The sequence below is a fragment of the Fistularia commersonii genome, chromosome 25 (genome assembly GCF_037954325.1).
Source record: "Fistularia commersonii isolate RoL2024-O1a breed Wild chromosome 25, RoL_Fcom_v1.0, whole genome shotgun sequence".
NCBI lineage: Eukaryota > Metazoa > Chordata > Actinopteri > Syngnathiformes > Fistulariidae > Fistularia > Fistularia commersonii.
The window spans coordinates 9,592,003-9,609,647 of record NC_141308.1 but is presented as its reverse complement, the minus strand read 5'-3'; the positions used below and the strand labels follow the sequence as shown (position 1 = coordinate 9,609,647).

Below are 17,645 nucleotides of genomic sequence, written 5' to 3'. Positions count from 1 at the left end.
ATGACATTTTTGTAATTCGATTGATTATTTTCAAGCCTTCATGCAGATCTACACAAATAAAGTTAATTATTGCTGCTTTCTCTTCTTTGCCTTCTGTTTACTGCTAAAACAGAGATAGAACGGTTTGAAATATTTATCGACACCCACACAGACTGTTTACTGTGATTCAAGCAGCCAAATCACACACACACACACACACACACACACACACACACACACCACACACAGACAAACCTTATTCAGTCTGCTATGGATGTTGATTATTATTTAACAATATTTATTATGCCGTTGCATAAATACATTTTTCAAGAGCATATTGTTCGTGAACATTGTTGCATGTCGAGGTTATTCAAGGAAGAGAAAGTACAGACCCTTTTTGATTTTGGAAAAAACTATATTTATTTTTCCCCTTCTACAACTATTCATCTCGATAAAAAAACTTTTTAAAGATAATTTATTGCTGAGTCTGTCATCTAATGAAGGTTAAATAAATACTAATATTACAATGAATGTCTGTTCGAATGCAGGTTTTTTTTCTCTCTCTGTCTGACCTACTATTGTAGCTGAGAGTCAATTGTACCTAAGGTACTCTCTAATTTAGCTCTAATTTCAATTAAGGGGGGGTTTATATTTAATTACCTGGTTTCACCAACCGCTACACTTTGAATTAATTGATATGCAAACTCTGCTGTGTTTGAATCAATCTGAATTGCCAAACAAACAAACTCCAAGTTTCCTATTTAACATCCAAGTCTCACACACGTGGTCGGCGCAAGCGGTCAAAAAAACTGCTTTCATTGAGCGATTTACGCTGGGACGGCTCGGCTTACGTGGGGTCCACGGCCCATTGGTCAAATGGCTGATCTTGATTCACACGCCACTGTTACATGACTGCTGTTTCTGTAGGCCAATACAAATACAGCTGAACCTGTAACTCCCTTTAACCACAAGGCACAGTTACATAACAGCTATTAAATGGCAGGAAGATGTCTGTGCTGATATTCCTTAAGGTGGCTGCAAAACTCACATTTTTTGTGCCGCTATAAGCGCGTTGGTATTTTCGACCAAGTGATTTTCATATTGTTTCAATACTCCGTCGTCCGGACGACGCTTTCCCACCTCCGAAAATATCACACCTGCCTGTCGGTTGAGGATGTTTTGTTGGCAGTTTTTAACTTTACCTCCATCTACATCTTCCACCAGGAGGTGGCTTCAATGTACAAAGCTGTGCTACCGCCAGCTAGAAAAAGTTTTTTTTTTTTAATTTATTTATTCTTCATGTTGTTTTCCTCAAACGTCTATATATGGAAATTATAATTAACAAATCATCCAATAGTTTAGGTGAATCGAAATCCAGATTTAAAACCCACATTTACCCTCGAAAGTGATGCAACTCTAAATCTCACTTTGAAACTGCCTTTCAGGAGACCGAGATTTCTTCCCCTCGGTGAAGTTTTCTGCAGTATGTGGTCAGTCAGTCAGCAGTAATTTGGCCAATAAAGAGTTTTTTTTTCTCCCTCTCTCCCTGCAGTCAAAAACCACAATCCCTCTCGGAGTCAGTTGTCTGCTTGTGTAATGGAAAAGGAGTATTTCTTGCTAATTCTTGCTAATTCCTTTTCCATCCATGGTGGGGCACAGGACGGGGGTTGACGCTCCACGATCCTGCACAACCGTGTCGTAGACAAATCACGAACATCGCCCCTGCCGTTTATTTAGCTTCTCACTAGGATCGTCTTGAATGTTGTTATTCGCTTTCGGGCACATACCAGGCTTCGCTTGATGGGAAAGACAGTTATCACGCGCGGAAAGAAAATTCATGGGGAGAAAGAGGAGGGCGATACAATAAACAGGCGATATCTAATAAATCCAAGAATAAAGGGAAAAAAAATAAATTAGGGAATGGGACTTGTGAGCGGCTCTGGAAGGATATTTTGTGAAACTCAATATTAACACCGGCGGGCCAAAATATGGATAAAATAATAATAGCGAAGAGGTTACTAGGTGTGCATACATTTAAGTGTTTTAGCTGTAAGACAAACATTTTTAAAAACCCAAAAAACAAACAGAAAAAAAAAAATCGAGTTTTCTGTGTCCAACAATTTCATCCCACACAGTTAACATATAATACTGGATACCTTTACTGGGATGGTTAACAGTGTCCGCACACCCGTGGATGCTCAAATTATGACATTTAGCGTGGAAAAATCCGAAAACTGGAATACAAAATAGAGTCGAAACTCAACCTGTAGATAGATTTATAAAAACTAGGCACATCCAAAGGATCACCAGAGTTATCCGTGAAAGTGCATTTAAATTTCCTGGCACTGCATCCAAAAGCTGTTGTGAAACCACACACACCAGAATCGTGGAAACCTGGGGACCTCGGAGGAGCGAAGAAGTCATTCGGGAAACATCGACTGGAAACTATGAATATCTTTATAAAATTAATGGAAATGCGTTTTTAGGTATGATCGTCTGGCCCAAAGCAACTGACCGATGTATTGAATTGCAACGTTGCAGTTTTAAAAAAGCACGGTTTGGAATCCCCTGGAGGTTCACAGTATGCAGAGAGTGATAAGTGAAGATGTAACAATCGAACGATAACTGATGAGATCGCCATCGTGATCACAAAGTTGACCACTTTGTATGTGATTTTTTTTGGAATACGACATTTCAGTGTGAATGTGATGAATAAATCAACTAATGACGTTGATTTTCTAATCAGGTCATCTTACGTGTGTGTCTTTGTGTCTAATTCCCCCGGAGTTGTTCCTGAGGTTTTACACCGACACGGAGGCACGTGGCGCTTCAGTGACCCCTTTGACATTTAAACACCGAGCTCTGATTGCTTCACTCCGACGGACGGCAAGAACAGATAATGCCGACTTGTGAAATTGTCAGAAATGACTTGAAGTTTAATCTGAAATTTTCTGTCACACTGAATGAAAAGTATTAGAGTAAGGATAATAAATGTTTTAAAGTCAGACTGGGTATGCGTGCAAACCTCGTACGCCGTAACCGCTAACGACGATAACGTATACAGTCTATAAATTCAGGATCTAAATGCAAATAACAGTTTTGAACAACAGTGTCCGATTGTACCTTTTGACCGGAGCAGAAGATATTGATGTTCGAGCGGACGGGGAAGATGCCGGTAACAGGCTGAAAGAGGATCTATGAGGAATGAGCGGCATGCGGTGAAAGAATTAGCCCCCACGGATGGCACCCAGCCTTCTGCTCCCCCCACTGTTTACTTGATTATAGGGCACAGACCCCATAACAGCGGGTAGAGTTACACATTCTGTGCGCGGGGGGTCTCCGAGGAAGTGCGGCGACACCGGGGTTATCTGAGATAATTATTAATGGCGCGCGGTGAGGTTGTCAGGGGTTTTTTTTTTTTTTCTTCTAACTTCACACCAGATGCTCCCCCGCTGTGGCATGTTGTCACCGGGGATCCGAAAGAAGCAGCTGTCTTTCCCGGTTACCTACATGCTGGGATTCCCATTGGCTACCGTCTGAGGGAAGGGAGGTGGAGGGTCGGGGGGGGTGAGGGGGGGGTTCCTCATGTCTGGCCACTCACTTGTCAGTCTTGCGGGGCAGAACACACAAGAGGAAGGCATGTTTGCAAGCCCCTCCCCGCTCCGTGCTCTCCTCTTACACACAGGCAAACCCAGCTTCTGTTATGGCAGTGGCTGCACATTGGCATCTATCAAACACTCAAGGCATGCCACTCTCCCTGACAGCACCCCCTGGCTTTCCCCGGAGACAGACAGACAGACAGACAGAGAGCTAGACAGACAGACAGACAGACAGACAGACAGACAGACAGGGTGAGCTGTGCTCAGAGCAGACTGTGGTTTACTGTCACTAAGACAAAGTGGAGGGAACTGCCGAACACATGTCACAAGGTAAGCTCTGATTTATTCATCTCATACCCCCGCTGCCGGTGAGGACCGTGGGATTGGGTTGTCAATCAAAGCAGAGATGCTGAATGTTAACCTTAGAAGTCTTCGATCCGGGAACGGCAGATCTAAATTAAAGCTACGAAAAGCTTTTAACTCTGGAGTGATTTAACAAAATTGTGTGGAGTGGACTCCGGGGTGCCTGCGCTGAATTCCAATGAGACTAGTATTTTCCACTTTTTTTTTTTTTTTTTTTTTAAGATTAGATGTTGAAATGTGTTTACATTTTATTTGTTATTTAGCCACTGGTACATGGATGCGACGTGCGCACGCACACGCACGCGCGTGCACTTTCTATTTTAACTTCTCGCTGTCAACATACCGTGGCGTTCTTCCTCGCATGAAGCCCCCTGGCAGCTGTTTCATCCTCCGAGCTTTGGCTCCGCACAATGAGGCTTGGATGCATCAGGACAACTCCGACCTTGTTGCCGTTGGAAGTGAACCAGGACGACTCGAGCGGTTCGAATCCCGGGATAAAACCTGGAAAATGAAAAGAGGACAAGCGAAACCTGAAGGATTCGATAAAAGTCGTAAAGGAATGAGAGAGGAATGTGCGATTGAAGGAGAAAAACGCTTTAAAAACAGTTGGCTTGGGTTTCTGAGTCTACTCTGAGTTAAGAGTTATGCACTGGAAAAACCACGGCCTGTACGGCCAAAAAAGCGAAGGGGAGGAATGATTTTTCTGGGAACGTGTAGATATATATACTTTGCAGACGGATGCACGGCGAAAGGGAACTGAGACAATGGGAAAGTTTTGTGTTTTTCAATATGAATACATATACCTTAATGTTCCCCCAGGGCGGACATTTTTTCCTCAGCTCACTGAACCCATGGAACAAACAGAGAGAGAAAAAAAAACAACTTTTCAGGTTCTCGTGTTTAGGATTTATAGCCCCAGCCTTCAGTAGTCAGTCATTTCCCCTGCTGCAAAGGGTGTCGGACTACAGGTGGGCGTGTGACAGAGACAAAGCGATGACAGCCCCTTTATCCTCTCTGCGTGTTTACCTCACGCGAACCCATGAAAAAGAGACTGGGTTGCGAGAATAAATAAGTTTAGGTTGTATTTTAAGATGGCGACCGCGTCGGCAATTTGCAAGTCCATTGTCGAGCCCCGCCTGTGATAGATGGCTCTAGTTTTGGTTTATTATGGTCAAATTGGTTAATTTGCACTGAACAGAATTTACCGTTGAGGCTAAAGGAAATGAAACACATACATATAGACCCGAGGGAAGATGGAAGTGGGTGGACATACCAGAATTCTTTTTTTTTTTTTTTTTTTTTGATAGATGTAGCAAATTAGCCGTTAGGACGTGGTGGACCATTTCTCGAAAAACAAGAATAGTTTCTTTGTATTGAACAAAAGCATCTCCTGTGGGTGCCCGGAGTGGAGGACAACCGTTGGAGACTTGATTGGCGTAGCGAAGGAACCCTTTGAGGGCTCGGTAATTGTTTCCACCTCTATTTTTAGCAATGAAAGCTGAATGGGTGGAGAGGTGTGTGTGTGTGTGTGTGTGTGGGGGGGGGGGGGGGTCGATTTGTGAAATCTAATGTCAGTTAAAAACAAACCCATCGGTGTCGCGTCCAGCACTGACTCTTTCTTGAACGCAACCTCGATGTAAAGTAAACGCCCTCACGTCCAGCAGTGCGCCGCTCGGAACAGCTGTTTATTTAATGGCACATATGTATCCGATTAATTTGATCGAAACCAAACCTATCAGACAAACAAATACTTCAAGAGAAAACCCCATCCTGCTTCTACTTTGACATCAAGGGAGCAGCAGTTTTAGTTTTGTTTTACACGTGCTGGTGGCTGCCACTAGGGGCCGATCAATCGTTTCGGTTTTACTTTCGGTGTCTATTTCTTAAAACTACATGCCTATGGTTGGACATCACAATGCCTGGAGGGCAGAGACGGCTACATTATGTATAAAGCAGCAAGCAGGCACATTTTTAAAATCCAAGGAAAAAGTACAGATTCCTATTACATGGTTGAAAGTATTTGTAAAAAGCAGCTCGAGACTTAAACGCCCCAGTAATGTGGATCATACCATCTCTGCTGGAATGCCGAAGTATTAGCATTGCTAAAAATAAGCATTATGTTTTTGATTATCATCAAAGGCTAAACCGCACTTCAACGGCTACAGACTCTTGTTACACATCTAAAATGATCCCTTCCTTAGAATTGTTTCTTTGGCCCCTGCAGCTCTGTCATGGGTTCATATTTAATTTGTGGTTTTGGTAAAGAATGCTGTGGATAGATGTGATTATGAGGTTTATGCTGATACAGAGAGTGTAAAAAGCTTGTGTGTGTCCCTCTCCCGAGGCCCCGTTTGAGACGGGGCGCACCTCCGGTATCCAGTGTGTGTTATGGGAACGGGTGAGAAATGTGATTTAAAAGGGAAAAAAAAAAAAAAAAATCAGTCAGATTCCCGTAAAGTGAAATCTGATGAGATCTTAAGCTGGATACAAAGAAAACGCTGCATTTCAAAAATCCGTGAAAACGAGAGCCGCTCCAATGCTTGTCTTTGGAACCGATCCAGTGTGTGTGCGGCGGGGCCGGGCCGTGCAGCAGCCTTCCGTTTAGCGGGGGCCTGTTTGGGGTGTTGTGGATATTTTGTGCTCCGATGTTGGGGGGTTTCCTGTGAGGTGGGCTCCAGCTGCAGGCACAGACGATTAAACAAGTCCCACAGAAATGCGGAGAGAGTTTGGGAAAGACTTTTCGGAATCGGCCGACACGATTGCTATATTGCTTCCTGTGTGGTGACACTGGTCAGAAATCTATGTCTATATATACATGTAAGTATGAGAATCCCACTAGTTTGTCTGACAGCAGGAAATAAATCATCTGTTCAAGGTTTTGATTAAGTTCACATTGAAGTTACATCCTGTGATTGTTTACACACCGATCTGTGTGGTCTTAAAAGTACCCCAGCGGGCCGTTTGACACTAAATTCAAAAAAATCCCCAAAAAGAATTTAGATGGCGTTATTTTATCTCGACTAGTTGTTTATCGCTACATACCCCGAGCTCAGCTCACCAAATTGTCACAACCGCAATCTGAGTCACACAAAAACACGAGTTTGTGTGCGCCGGAGAAGGTCAGCTATCTTGGACGACAACATATGGTTTTTGCCACAATGGTGGAAGAGCCCATTATACCTTCAGACATCGGTCTCGAGAGAAAATGAGCGGTTTGCCGTACTTGGCCGGTCAGATTGTATATTGTAGAGAGTGTTTTTATGTGAACAAGCAGTAATCTAGGGACACAGTGAACCCAGTTCATCTCTAGTGCGGAGCAACTTCAACACCAATTTCTTTTTTAACTTGTGTTTAAAACATGAAACGATGATTAGTGACTTGGAATTCACAGGTTAATAGTGACTAAATGTTATAGTATTATCTTTGTGCTACCAGTTTGATAAAGTCCTCCGAAAATTGATAACGCTGTGATGGAGATATATGAGATTGGTTAGATTGAGCCTTTAACCGCCTGCACAAATTTATAACTGACAAACTCACAACATATTAAAATGACAGGTGTGACCATGGTTCACTGGAGCGCCATAGAAACCAAAAGTGATTCAAAAATTTGATTTATTATCCTATGCAGGGACCTCTGTTTTCTCAGCCATTCAACTGGATGAACAGGAAAATGATCAGTGAACAGTAACGCATGTAATTTGTACTTTGTGTTTAAATCTACAAAATGCAGTTTACAACTGCATTCTGGGTGGTTACTGGACTCTCCCTCCCTGCCTCCAACAAAAAAAAAAAAAAACCTTGAGAACAAGCTAAACCTTCTCGCTCAGACCAACAGCCTCAGGCTTTTTCCGTCAACTCAGCCTATAGAACACATATACCGGGTTTTTTTTTTTTTTTTTTTAATCCATCCATTATATATCCACTTAATCCTCATGGGGTGTGCGCGCCTATCCTCGTCGTCTTTGACTGAATGGCGGCGTTCATCCCGGACCGTCCGCCGGTCAATCACAGGGCCACATATAGAGACAAACAAACCATTCAATCTCTCATTTTCCTCCTAAATGTCACCCGACTATAACTGACTGTTGATCATCTAAGTTTAAGGTAAAATTGTGGCTGTTCAGCTGTTCAGCTGTCTTAGTGACCTCCATGCTCTTGGCTGATGTCGGTTTCTGCAGCGACAGGTGATCCGTCGCAAGGCTATTCGACTGAATCAAGAGTGACGGCCGCCTTTCGTTTCCCTTAATATTAACATCCTACTTTGTCCATGCTTTTGTCAAATGGATATACTTTTTGCTTGTTTCTGTTCAGATTGGTCCCTCACAACCTGAGCGCGCTCTTCAGTTTGCACCTCAGAATGAAGACACGTCTTTGTCTAATCTACAAAAGTGCTTCTTAGATTTACCCCCACATGTGGGAGGACTAAAGTTAGAGTTGTGATATGGAACACTGAAAGATTCCTGTCAACGCTTAAAACCCCCCACTTGGAGAGTCGTCACTCTGTATCAGATGAAATACACATAAAAATTATTCAGTAATTAGAGCAATTTTGTGAATAATTATATAAAAATATGGTGAATTTTCCCCATTGTGGGACGATTAAAGGCACATTCTATTCTATTTGTTTGCATTTAGTTGCTGGATTTTTAAAAAAAGACAAAGAACTTGACAGCAAAGACCGAACCAGGCCAAATTTGATTCTTATCCAGCCAAGTTTAGAATTCCTGCTTGACTCCTGATTAAAAATAATTCCACAAGGTTTTGTGGAGCTTTTTTTCTTCGTGTGAACTGGAACCAAAGTCCATAGAAATACAATATAACTTATTTTTACGCGCATTAAGACGCCGACAGCAACGCTAGTAACTGTGTCAAATGAGTTATGTGCATCTTAAAAGAAACACCTGCCCGTTTGGAAATAAAGTGTGACACACGATACCAGACCGTGCAGATGTGCTGCCGTCTGTCGCCTTTCTTCACGCGGAGCACGGGACGGAGGCCAAATTTCCCACTCGGTGGTTCTCGCTTGTTTACTGCATAGCTGACATTGTTTTGGGCCGTGGCTTTGGTGCCTGCGGTACCTCCGGAGGACGGCAAAACGGTGGTCTGAAGAGGGCGGGGGGGGAGGAGAGGGTCTAGAAGAAGGTGAAGAGGGAGCGGAGACGCTGCGAGACAGATGACGACATTAAATACATAGGCGGCGAATTTTATCGTCGATACATCGGATCGCCGAAAAGTCCTGGGGTTTAAGAGAGAGAGCAAACGAGTGATCCGAAAGAAGGGAACCGGAGACGTGGAACAGGAAGGGAGCAAAGTAGTGAGTCAGAGAAATACTTTGTATTTATGTCTGCAGCAGTATATTTTTCTCCGCTGCAGAGCCGAAACATTCAAAAGTTTTTTTTGAATGTTTCTCCCTCTGGATGGCAGGGCTGTAATTAAATCAACATCAAGCGTGCTGTTGAATAATAGCATCCCGACGCATGGAAAGAAATGAAATGGCGACAGTGTGAGAACCAGGGCGAAAGCATAAAATCTAATTGGATGTTATTGTTTTGCGCTCTGGCTCAGTAATTGGACGCGCCAATGAACAGGAAAGGGCCAGACCGAAACACGAGAAAGCAGAATCGTCGTACACGACGAGCTCCCATTTAGTTTTGTACGACAGAACCAGTGTCATACTAAGAATACCGCGGTGAAACCTCAAGTGACTCCGAAAGAAATCAAACGCCATCTGTTTATTTTTTTTTGGGGGGGGGGGGGGGCGGTACGCTTTATTTTATGAGATAGCCTCACTTTCCATTTTTTTTACGACGCTTGCTAAAATGAATCCCCCCCCCCGTTTGACTTTGTTTCTCGTCTTTTGTCAGATACAAAAAACTCCCACTGGATAATGTGACAACAAATTGTTTTGGAAACTATCTCTGGCAGCAATATGATGGAAAGACAGAATGGTAAGTGAGTTCCATTCAATGCTGGATTAGAGAAAAAGTCATGCCTGATCGTGTTTTAAAATCCTTTTTTTAACGATTACAGGGAATATTTTGCCTTATAAAGCAACGGAGGCCGGGATTAAGGGGAAGCCCCCTTACTCGGTAGAAACACCATATGGCTTTCGACTTGACCTGGACTTTCTGAAATATGTAGACGACATCGAGAAAGGCAACACGATCAAAAGAGTTCCTATCCACCGTCGTAACCGGGGCCCGCGGGCCAGCACTCTTCCCAGACACATCCACCCCTCGGGGTGTGGCTACCGTCCAAGTCCCTGGGGATCAACCGGAGCTCTTGGCCCGAGGTCGCAACTGTCAGATGACCACCAGCATGGCTGGGCGTACGATCCCAGGTCGGCCGTTTCTTCGAGGGGCCTCACGTCGCTGGCGGAAATGGAGGCCAGGATCAGGGAGTTCGACGAGCAACCCCTGGGCGAACACATCAGACCTCATCTCCTCCGTGCCACCAGCCTGCCGCTCACCGTGCTGCTGAGACAAGGTTCCGAATCCACCGAAGAATCCGGCAGCCTCCGAAGTTCAAGGGATCACTTGGGAGGCAGGAACACCTCGTGTGAGGATATCTTCCACTCGCCGGGCGGCCCTCGCCACCAGGACACCGCGGGGCTGATGAGGCGTCTGACCGAGGCGCTCGAGCGCATCGGGGAGCTGGAGATGGAGGTGAGGGTGATTCCGGATCTACGTGCTCAGATCCACATTCTCCAGGAGGAAAGAGAAAGGCTCCGTCTCGGCTTAAACCCCCAAGCCCGACCGTCCGTGAATGGGACCGGCTGCCACTACAGTGCCGCGGACGTTAAAAGGTCCCGGCACGAAAGCCACGGCACGTTACCCGCGAGTCACAGTGTAAACGGGGACTCTGGCAACACCACCCATGAGTGGAGGATGAGCACGGACCTGGATGAGCTGCTGACGGTGACGTCCCTACAGGCCAAAGTGGCCGTGCTGGAGCAGAAGCTTCACGAGGCCGGCCTGGAACTCCAGAGGGTCTCCGGGCTGCTGAGAGGACAGCAGAAGGAAAGGAGCAGGAACGGCGAGAACGCCGAGGACCTGACCGGGGATCCTGCTGCGCGTCTGCGCGCGGGGAAGGCGGCGGCGACGGACCAGGACGCGGATGAGACGACAGCGAGGCCGAGAAGCCCGGGTGCGGTCGTCACCGCGAGAACTACGACGACGAATGAGGAGAGACACCAGGTGTGCCTTGTCGATCGCACCGGAAAAAGTCCGCCGGCGACCGTGGAACCCTCGGACGCTGCGGCAGCAGCAGGGAGAGGTGACACCGCGGTCATCATCCAACATATAAATAAGATCAAGAGGCTCCTGGATCAGCAGTGGGAGTGTTTGCGTTCAGGCAGCGAGTCAACGGAAGAGGAAAAATGTCTTCAGCAGAACGCCAAAGTCACCTCCCTCCAGCAGGAAATGATGGAGCTGGTCAACATCCTGGCCTCCCACTGCGCTCAGCTCGGAGGCGACAAGGAACACGAAGGTATTCCAGTCACAGAAGCTCCGTCTTTTGGCCTCCACATGATTCTATACCGATTCCTTCAAGGTCAAACCGATACGTCTGGTTAATTTACCGTAAAACTTTTCCATAGCTATCAATGTGACTTAAAAATGTGTTGAATCAAAAGAATAAGCCTGATCTAATTGCACTCGAACATTTACGAATCACGTTAATCCACCTCGAAGAGGAAAGCGTGTGGCTTAAGGAGGCTACTTTTAACGGTGAAATGGATTTTTAGCAAAAACATAACTGCCTGTCCTTTTAATGAGAAGCAGGCCTAGAAATAAAGGTTATATTCAGAGGTAGACATACAGTCACAGCGCATTTTCAAATTCTACTATGAAGTCTTTCAGACCTGTTTTTCCACTCCGGGGATTTTATTCAAGGGTTAAATGAGGGGGGCTTATTGTACCCAGGGAGCCTCACTGTTTATTCAAATTTAATCCACAAGCTTATTTAAATTTTAATAAAGGAAAATGCAGCTAAATCAGGTCGCTTGCCTTTATCCAATTACGCGGACCTTTTTGTTGTTCCAAAGTCGGCATATTATCACGTACAGCTTCAAACACACAACTATATTTATAAACCAACGATTGTTCCTTATCAGCGATGTCTCAAAGCCTAATAGAAATAAACATGAGGATTCAGGAGACCTAATAGAAGTGGTTATTAGAGATCCCTAACTTTCAGCACGACGATAGTCTATTGGAAATAAGCATGTAAGATATCAAATTAAATCATAAACAATATATTTGCATTCGGCATTCAGGTATGGTTGCACGCAAAAAAACAGAGGATCTTTGACGAAGGTGAGACGTCCAGCAAAGTTGATAACAATCGCCATGTTTACGTTTCCTGCAGCCTCCGGATTCACCAGGAAGACTGAGGAACGTACCAAGATGACAAAGAATTCCGCTGCAGTGATTGAAGGGTTTGTTAATACGTAAATACATGATTATTGATTTTTTTTTAAGGTTCTCTCTAAGGCTTGGTTCTTCTTTATGATTCTGTGTAATTTATAATACACACTCAGGGAGTAATTAAAATGGATATTACATTCAAAACACTGTTAAAAAACTTGATATCGCGAAATAAATTTAACTAAAATGAATAAATAAATACTTTTAATTAATTAAGTTTCCGAACTGTTGTCATGTTGAATATTTTAAAGGCACACAACGACATCCATCGGAGGTCTGTTCGAGCAGGACGGCGTGAAGGAAAACGTTCACGGCGGCTCAGAGCAAAAGGAGAGCAGCGTCTGCCCAGAGGAGATGGCTGCCGCCCAGGTGGAGGCGAACCCGGGGAAGAGGGGGATGGAAGGAAGAGGGCAAATAATCGCAGACGGACAGATGATATCGCGAGGAACTGCATCGGGGCGGGCAGATGGAGGCGTGGCGGCCGTCCAGGCCGAGGATCCGGAAAAAATGGGCAAGATGAAACCGCAGCCCGCAGGAGAACAGATGGAGGACAACTCTGGCTCAGAGACAAGCACCAGGGGCCGGTGAGGGACCGCAATGGAAAACACATCGGTGTCTGATCGGAAATCTAATCGCGTGGTTTATGCTTCTAAGAAAGACGTGTGTTGTGTTTAATCTCGACGTCAAACTTTCGTTTGCTCCTCTCTCAATGCACCAGCTCACTCTCCGCTGACGAAATTGTGAATGCAGAGTTTATGACAGCCTGTCACTTCCTCAATGATCACATGGACAACATGGAGAATCCAAATGACGACATGGTATGTGGTCCTCTCTCTTACCCGGTGACGTGCAGTCAGCGGAGGCAGGAGAGGCTGTGCCTCACCTGGCAATCTTGGAAAGAAAAAAATGACAAATGAAAAAAGAATAAAATGGTCGTTTTTTTGCACTTTATTTCAATTGAACTGCAGTAGTTTTTGACTTTTTTTTGACTGGATTTTCACATTTACTGTTCAAATACTGAGAAGGGACGTGTGGTGAGGATGCCGAACGTTGAGCCTCAATGTAGATTGCGCAATAATGGCTAAACTACTCCTCCGCACTATGAACATATTGCTTTCTGAGAGTGCATTGCATGCCGAGCCCTTCTCGTGAATCTCCGCAGCTACGGCGCCCGTCGAAGGAACCCCGTTTGCACGGGGATTCATACAAAGCCTGTTTCTCTGTGTGTCACTCATTCAACGGCTGCATAGAGCCACTTAGTGAGGCACACAGTTTTCCTGCCTCACCAGCCATGAACCTCACCGCACGTCACCGCTCTTACCTGTGATTTCCACCTCATCTACAAGAGAAACGGCACCCGCCCCCCCTCACGCAATTGACTTTTCTCGTCATTTAGTGGATTCTTACCTAATCCCATCTCCAGCTTCATTCGAATTCCCGTCTCTCTGAATATCATAGAGGAAGGCCCTCGTGGATTTGTTCGAGAACTGGTTCGGCACGGCGGCAGAGGAGGCCTCGGACGCCGGCAGAGTGTCCGCGTACCTGAGAGAGGTGAAAAAGTCAACCCCGTCACTGCTGGCCTTCTTAATGAATTTGGCCGACGACAACGGGAACACAGTTCTGCATTACAGCGTGTCCCACTGCAATTACAGCATCGTCGGCCTTCTGCTTGACACAGGTACTCCCGTGAACCGCTTAGTATCGGCTACACACGTGAAGTCGCTGCACAGTGTTCTCACTGAATAGGAATTTGTTTTCTTGTGATGCAGGTGTGTGTGATGTCAACCTTCAGAACAAAGCTGGCTATACAACGGTGATGCTGGCCTCCCTGACGGCGCCCGACGGCCCCGCTGGCATGGAGGTGGTTCGCAGGCTCATGGAGCAAGGGAACATCAACATCCGCTCCAGCAAGGTAACTGATTCAAATGCAACACGTTGGTGTGAAACATATGTTGAATGTATTGCTTAATTCAGTCAAGTCTGAGCATAAATTACTTTCATAACAGGAAAGACAGAATTCATATAAATGATAAGTTAGTAGACTGAGTTCCCAATTGCCTGGAAAGAGCTTGGATTTAAACTTGCCACACAGAAAATTAGCTTTCAGCTGTCAACACAGAGTGAGTTGGACAGATGCTTATTATTTTACTTTCGTTGCTCTTTAGCTCAGGAACATTATATGTCGTCAATGTCCCCAAAAACCTTCCAGAATATCAATTGGGAAAGTCTTTGGTTCTTCATTTTGGCCTTAAATCACTTGCATACGAAGTGAAAATGGTCCCAAGCTGGATCCCTGAGGTACCCCAAGAGCTCCGGTATCGGAGCGGTAAACAAACAAGTGTTAGTGTTAACTTGGTGAAACAGGCTAGGGAACTAGTAGTGTGGAAAAATGATACAGCAAAACCACAGCTAGCTGAAAAATGAAGACTTACTTAAATAGCGCATGCTAGTGTAGCATTATAGCATCATTCATGTATCCACAATCACATACAATTTACACAATAACATGGACCTCTTCTGGGATTTATATGCGTTTTGCTCCAGGATATGTTGGCAGGGTTTCAGGAGAGCACGACGATCAACCAAACAATCCTCCGATTACAGTTTCACTCATCGATGGCGGCCCCCTGGGAATTTTGTCCTTTCCGTTTACGTTTTAATACGGATGTAGCCGCGGCCAGGGGTCTCGTGGACTCACTGTGTTAGAGGGGCTGATCCCAGAGAGTAAAAGAGATTAGGTTTCGTCAGACCACCTTGGTTGGAACAAACTCAGATGATCAGTGGCGTGACAGGAGAAAACCACGGGATAAAGTTGAAGCATATTTGGCTCGTGTTGTCTGATTCTTAGCTTAACAGGACTCCGGATTACAAAATAGTGATTTGTTGAAGCATGGAATTTCAGACAAAAATCATTCAAAGCAAAATAAAGGCCACAACGGAGCGATATAAAGACAGATCTGCATTTACCTGCTCGGACGGATAATCTGTTCTTCTTACGCAGACGGGCCAGACAGCTTTGCACTTGGCTGTGAGACACGGGCGAGTAGTGATGGTTCGCCTGCTGCTGAGCTGCGGAGCGGATGCTAACATCCAGGATGGCCAGGGGACCACGGCCCTGATGTTCGCATCTGAGAGGGGCTACACGCACGTCGCACGGCTGCTGCTGGAGCGGAGCCAGTGCGACCTCGCTCTGGCCGACAAGGTGATAAGGCGACGCGTAGTCATCATCTGGAAATGCGCCGGCGGGAACGAAAGATTGAGAAGTAGCGCGAGTAGTCTGCTCTGTTTCAACCATCCATTCAGACTGTTGGATTGTATTCGCTCACAATCGCTCCTTAGAGAGCGATGAGTTCATTACATTTGACATTTTGATTGGACAGTAATTCAGTTCAACGGCAAAAAGAGACATGGCTACAATAAAATGTTGATATTTAGTGTGTATGGATGTACTTTGACCGAGAGGCTGCCGGAAGCAGCTTTTTTTTCCAGGATTAGTCAGAAAAGCGGGATAAATATTCCTACGGTTGAATGAGGTAATCAGCTAATTGCTCTTTATGTGCCGCTGGAGGAAGTGAATAAATCTGGGCGGGGAGGACAGGGGGTTGTCATGCTCCATCTATCCGGCTGCTTTCAAGGTAAACAATCGTTTACCATGAGAGTATAAGGGAGAGAAAAAAAAAGACCAGTAACCTCTTGACACTACTTGGTTTTAATTTCCTATTTCTTCTCCCCCCCCCCCCCTTTTCAGCGCGGTCAAACCGCCCTCACCATCGCCACGCAGGGCTCTCACGCCGACACGGTGGCCCTGCTGCAAGCCCACGCTAAAGCTCGAGCTCTGTAGCGACGAAGGGTTTTAGAGCGAACCGCCCAGCAGGGACCTCTTACATGAGCTCTCGGAGACCAATTTCATGTCGATGCTTTATGTTGATTGGACGGAGGGTTTCACTAAATTGCTATTGAATTCTGTGCTGATGAGCATTGGCATTGGCCTGAGATTTACAGTACTGTATATATTAAATACCAGGACTGCATCATCCACAACATACATGTGTTTGCTATGATTACTGATTCAGCATACGGTAAACATGCTGTTTTATTTTGCCTGCACTGTTTCTGTTCATAGTTATGTTTAATCTGTGCAGAGCCCCAAACAGCTTGTATTGCTTGTATTGTATTGTCCTAAAGTCTTTCTGCCAAGTCAAATTTAAAAAGTGCTTGTTTGTTTCAGATTTAAAAAAAAAAAAAGTTCAATTAAGCTTTTTTTTTTTAAGCAACAGTACAATTTTCAATAAAACTAATTAAATCACCGAAAGCAGGGTTGCATTGCATGAGAAGCTGAGTGGAAGTCAAGCTAGTTCCACTTACTGAACATTGCAATTTCAATGCATTGACCGTCTTTGTAATCACATATTACAGGAGCACCTCCCTCCATTCCCCCGCGGCACAAACATACATTTAAATAGAGTGGTTAAGGATGTCAGGATGAATTTCAAACACATCTTTAAAAGTCTTAGCGCTGCGAGGAGAAACTTGACCACAAGGTGGCAGAGCTCCTTCATTATTGTGCTCACACAATGATTCGCTCAAAGGAAAACAACAATATACATACATACATTTGGAATTCTAAATAGAGCCTATCCAAGGGATTTGATCTAATCCCTTTCAAGTGTGACATACAATTATAGACACGACACCCGGCGAATTGCTAATCCCGCTGAGGGGATGCGATGGGATTCACCTGCAATCCAGCTGCACGGCAGGTAAAATGACCCAGTCAGGCGTGGGAGCAGATGTGTTGGAGTGGCCCCTGTTTCCCTGATCCCTCGAGAGCAGCGGAGGCCAGAGTTTTATCTATAGACTGAGGACTTGAGATTATATTTGCAGCACGAATCAAAAAAACAGGATCGCGTGTCAGGACGGGAAAGGGGCAGGATGACGGCGATAAAAACAACCAATTTCTCAGAGGGATTTTTCTAGCATTGGTGCAGTTGTAATTATTCTGAACAATCATAGAAACTCACACACACAAAGGAAGACGTTCCCTCCTACCAAAGGTCAGTTAGCATCACAAATAAATTTCTTGTACACAAAACACTTCAAGAAGTACATCTTCAAGTAAACATCTTTTGCTTTCCAACCAAATAACTCACGTCAAGAAATGATCGACAGCTTGATAGTGACAAATGGGCGCCCTTGCTCACACGTTGATTGTGCAGAACCTTCGTCTGCTATGGCGTAATACCATCCATTATCTATACCGCTTATCTTGCAGTCA

The 17,645-nt window shown here is 45.0% G+C and overlaps 1 protein-coding gene across 3 annotated transcripts; it reads left to right on the top strand.

Annotated features, from left to right (window-relative positions):
- The first annotated feature begins 3,644 nt into the window (after positions 1 to 3,644).
- LOC147219192 (KN motif and ankyrin repeat domain-containing protein 4-like) lies at positions 3,645 to 16,677 on the top strand. 3 transcript variants are annotated; one of them, XM_086173280.1, is made up of 10 exons: positions 3,645 to 3,908; positions 9,809 to 9,892; positions 9,975 to 11,432; positions 12,312 to 12,393; positions 12,622 to 12,954; positions 13,089 to 13,188; positions 13,829 to 14,048; positions 14,140 to 14,282; positions 15,372 to 15,572; positions 16,119 to 16,677. In XM_086173280.1, the coding sequence occupies exons 2-10, from the start codon at positions 9,874 to 9,876 to the stop codon at positions 16,209 to 16,211; spliced, it is 2,649 nt and encodes an 882-aa protein (XP_086029406.1). In that variant the 5' UTR covers positions 3,645 to 3,908; positions 9,809 to 9,873; the 3' UTR covers positions 16,212 to 16,677. The 3 variants fall into 3 exon arrangements, with proteins under 3 accessions (XP_086029406.1, XP_086029409.1, XP_086029408.1); XM_086173283.1 differs by having other exon boundaries at positions 3,646 to 3,908; positions 12,312 to 12,381; XM_086173282.1 differs by lacking the exon at positions 3,645 to 3,908 and adding an exon at positions 9,126 to 9,258.
- The last annotated feature ends 968 nt before the right edge of the window (positions 16,678 to 17,645 follow it).

What these genes read in the sequence shown, in the direction of transcription:
- LOC147219192 (XM_086173280.1), top strand. An exon ending in AGGCGACAAGGAACACGAAG is followed by an intron (nt 11,433 to 12,311) that starts GTATTCCAGTCA and finishes CGTTTCCTGCAG; the next exon opens with CCTCCGGATTCACCAGGAAG. An exon ending in GAGACAAGCACCAGGGGCCG is followed by an intron (nt 12,955 to 13,088) that starts GTGAGGGACCGC and finishes TCAATGCACCAG; the next exon opens with CTCACTCTCCGCTGACGAAA.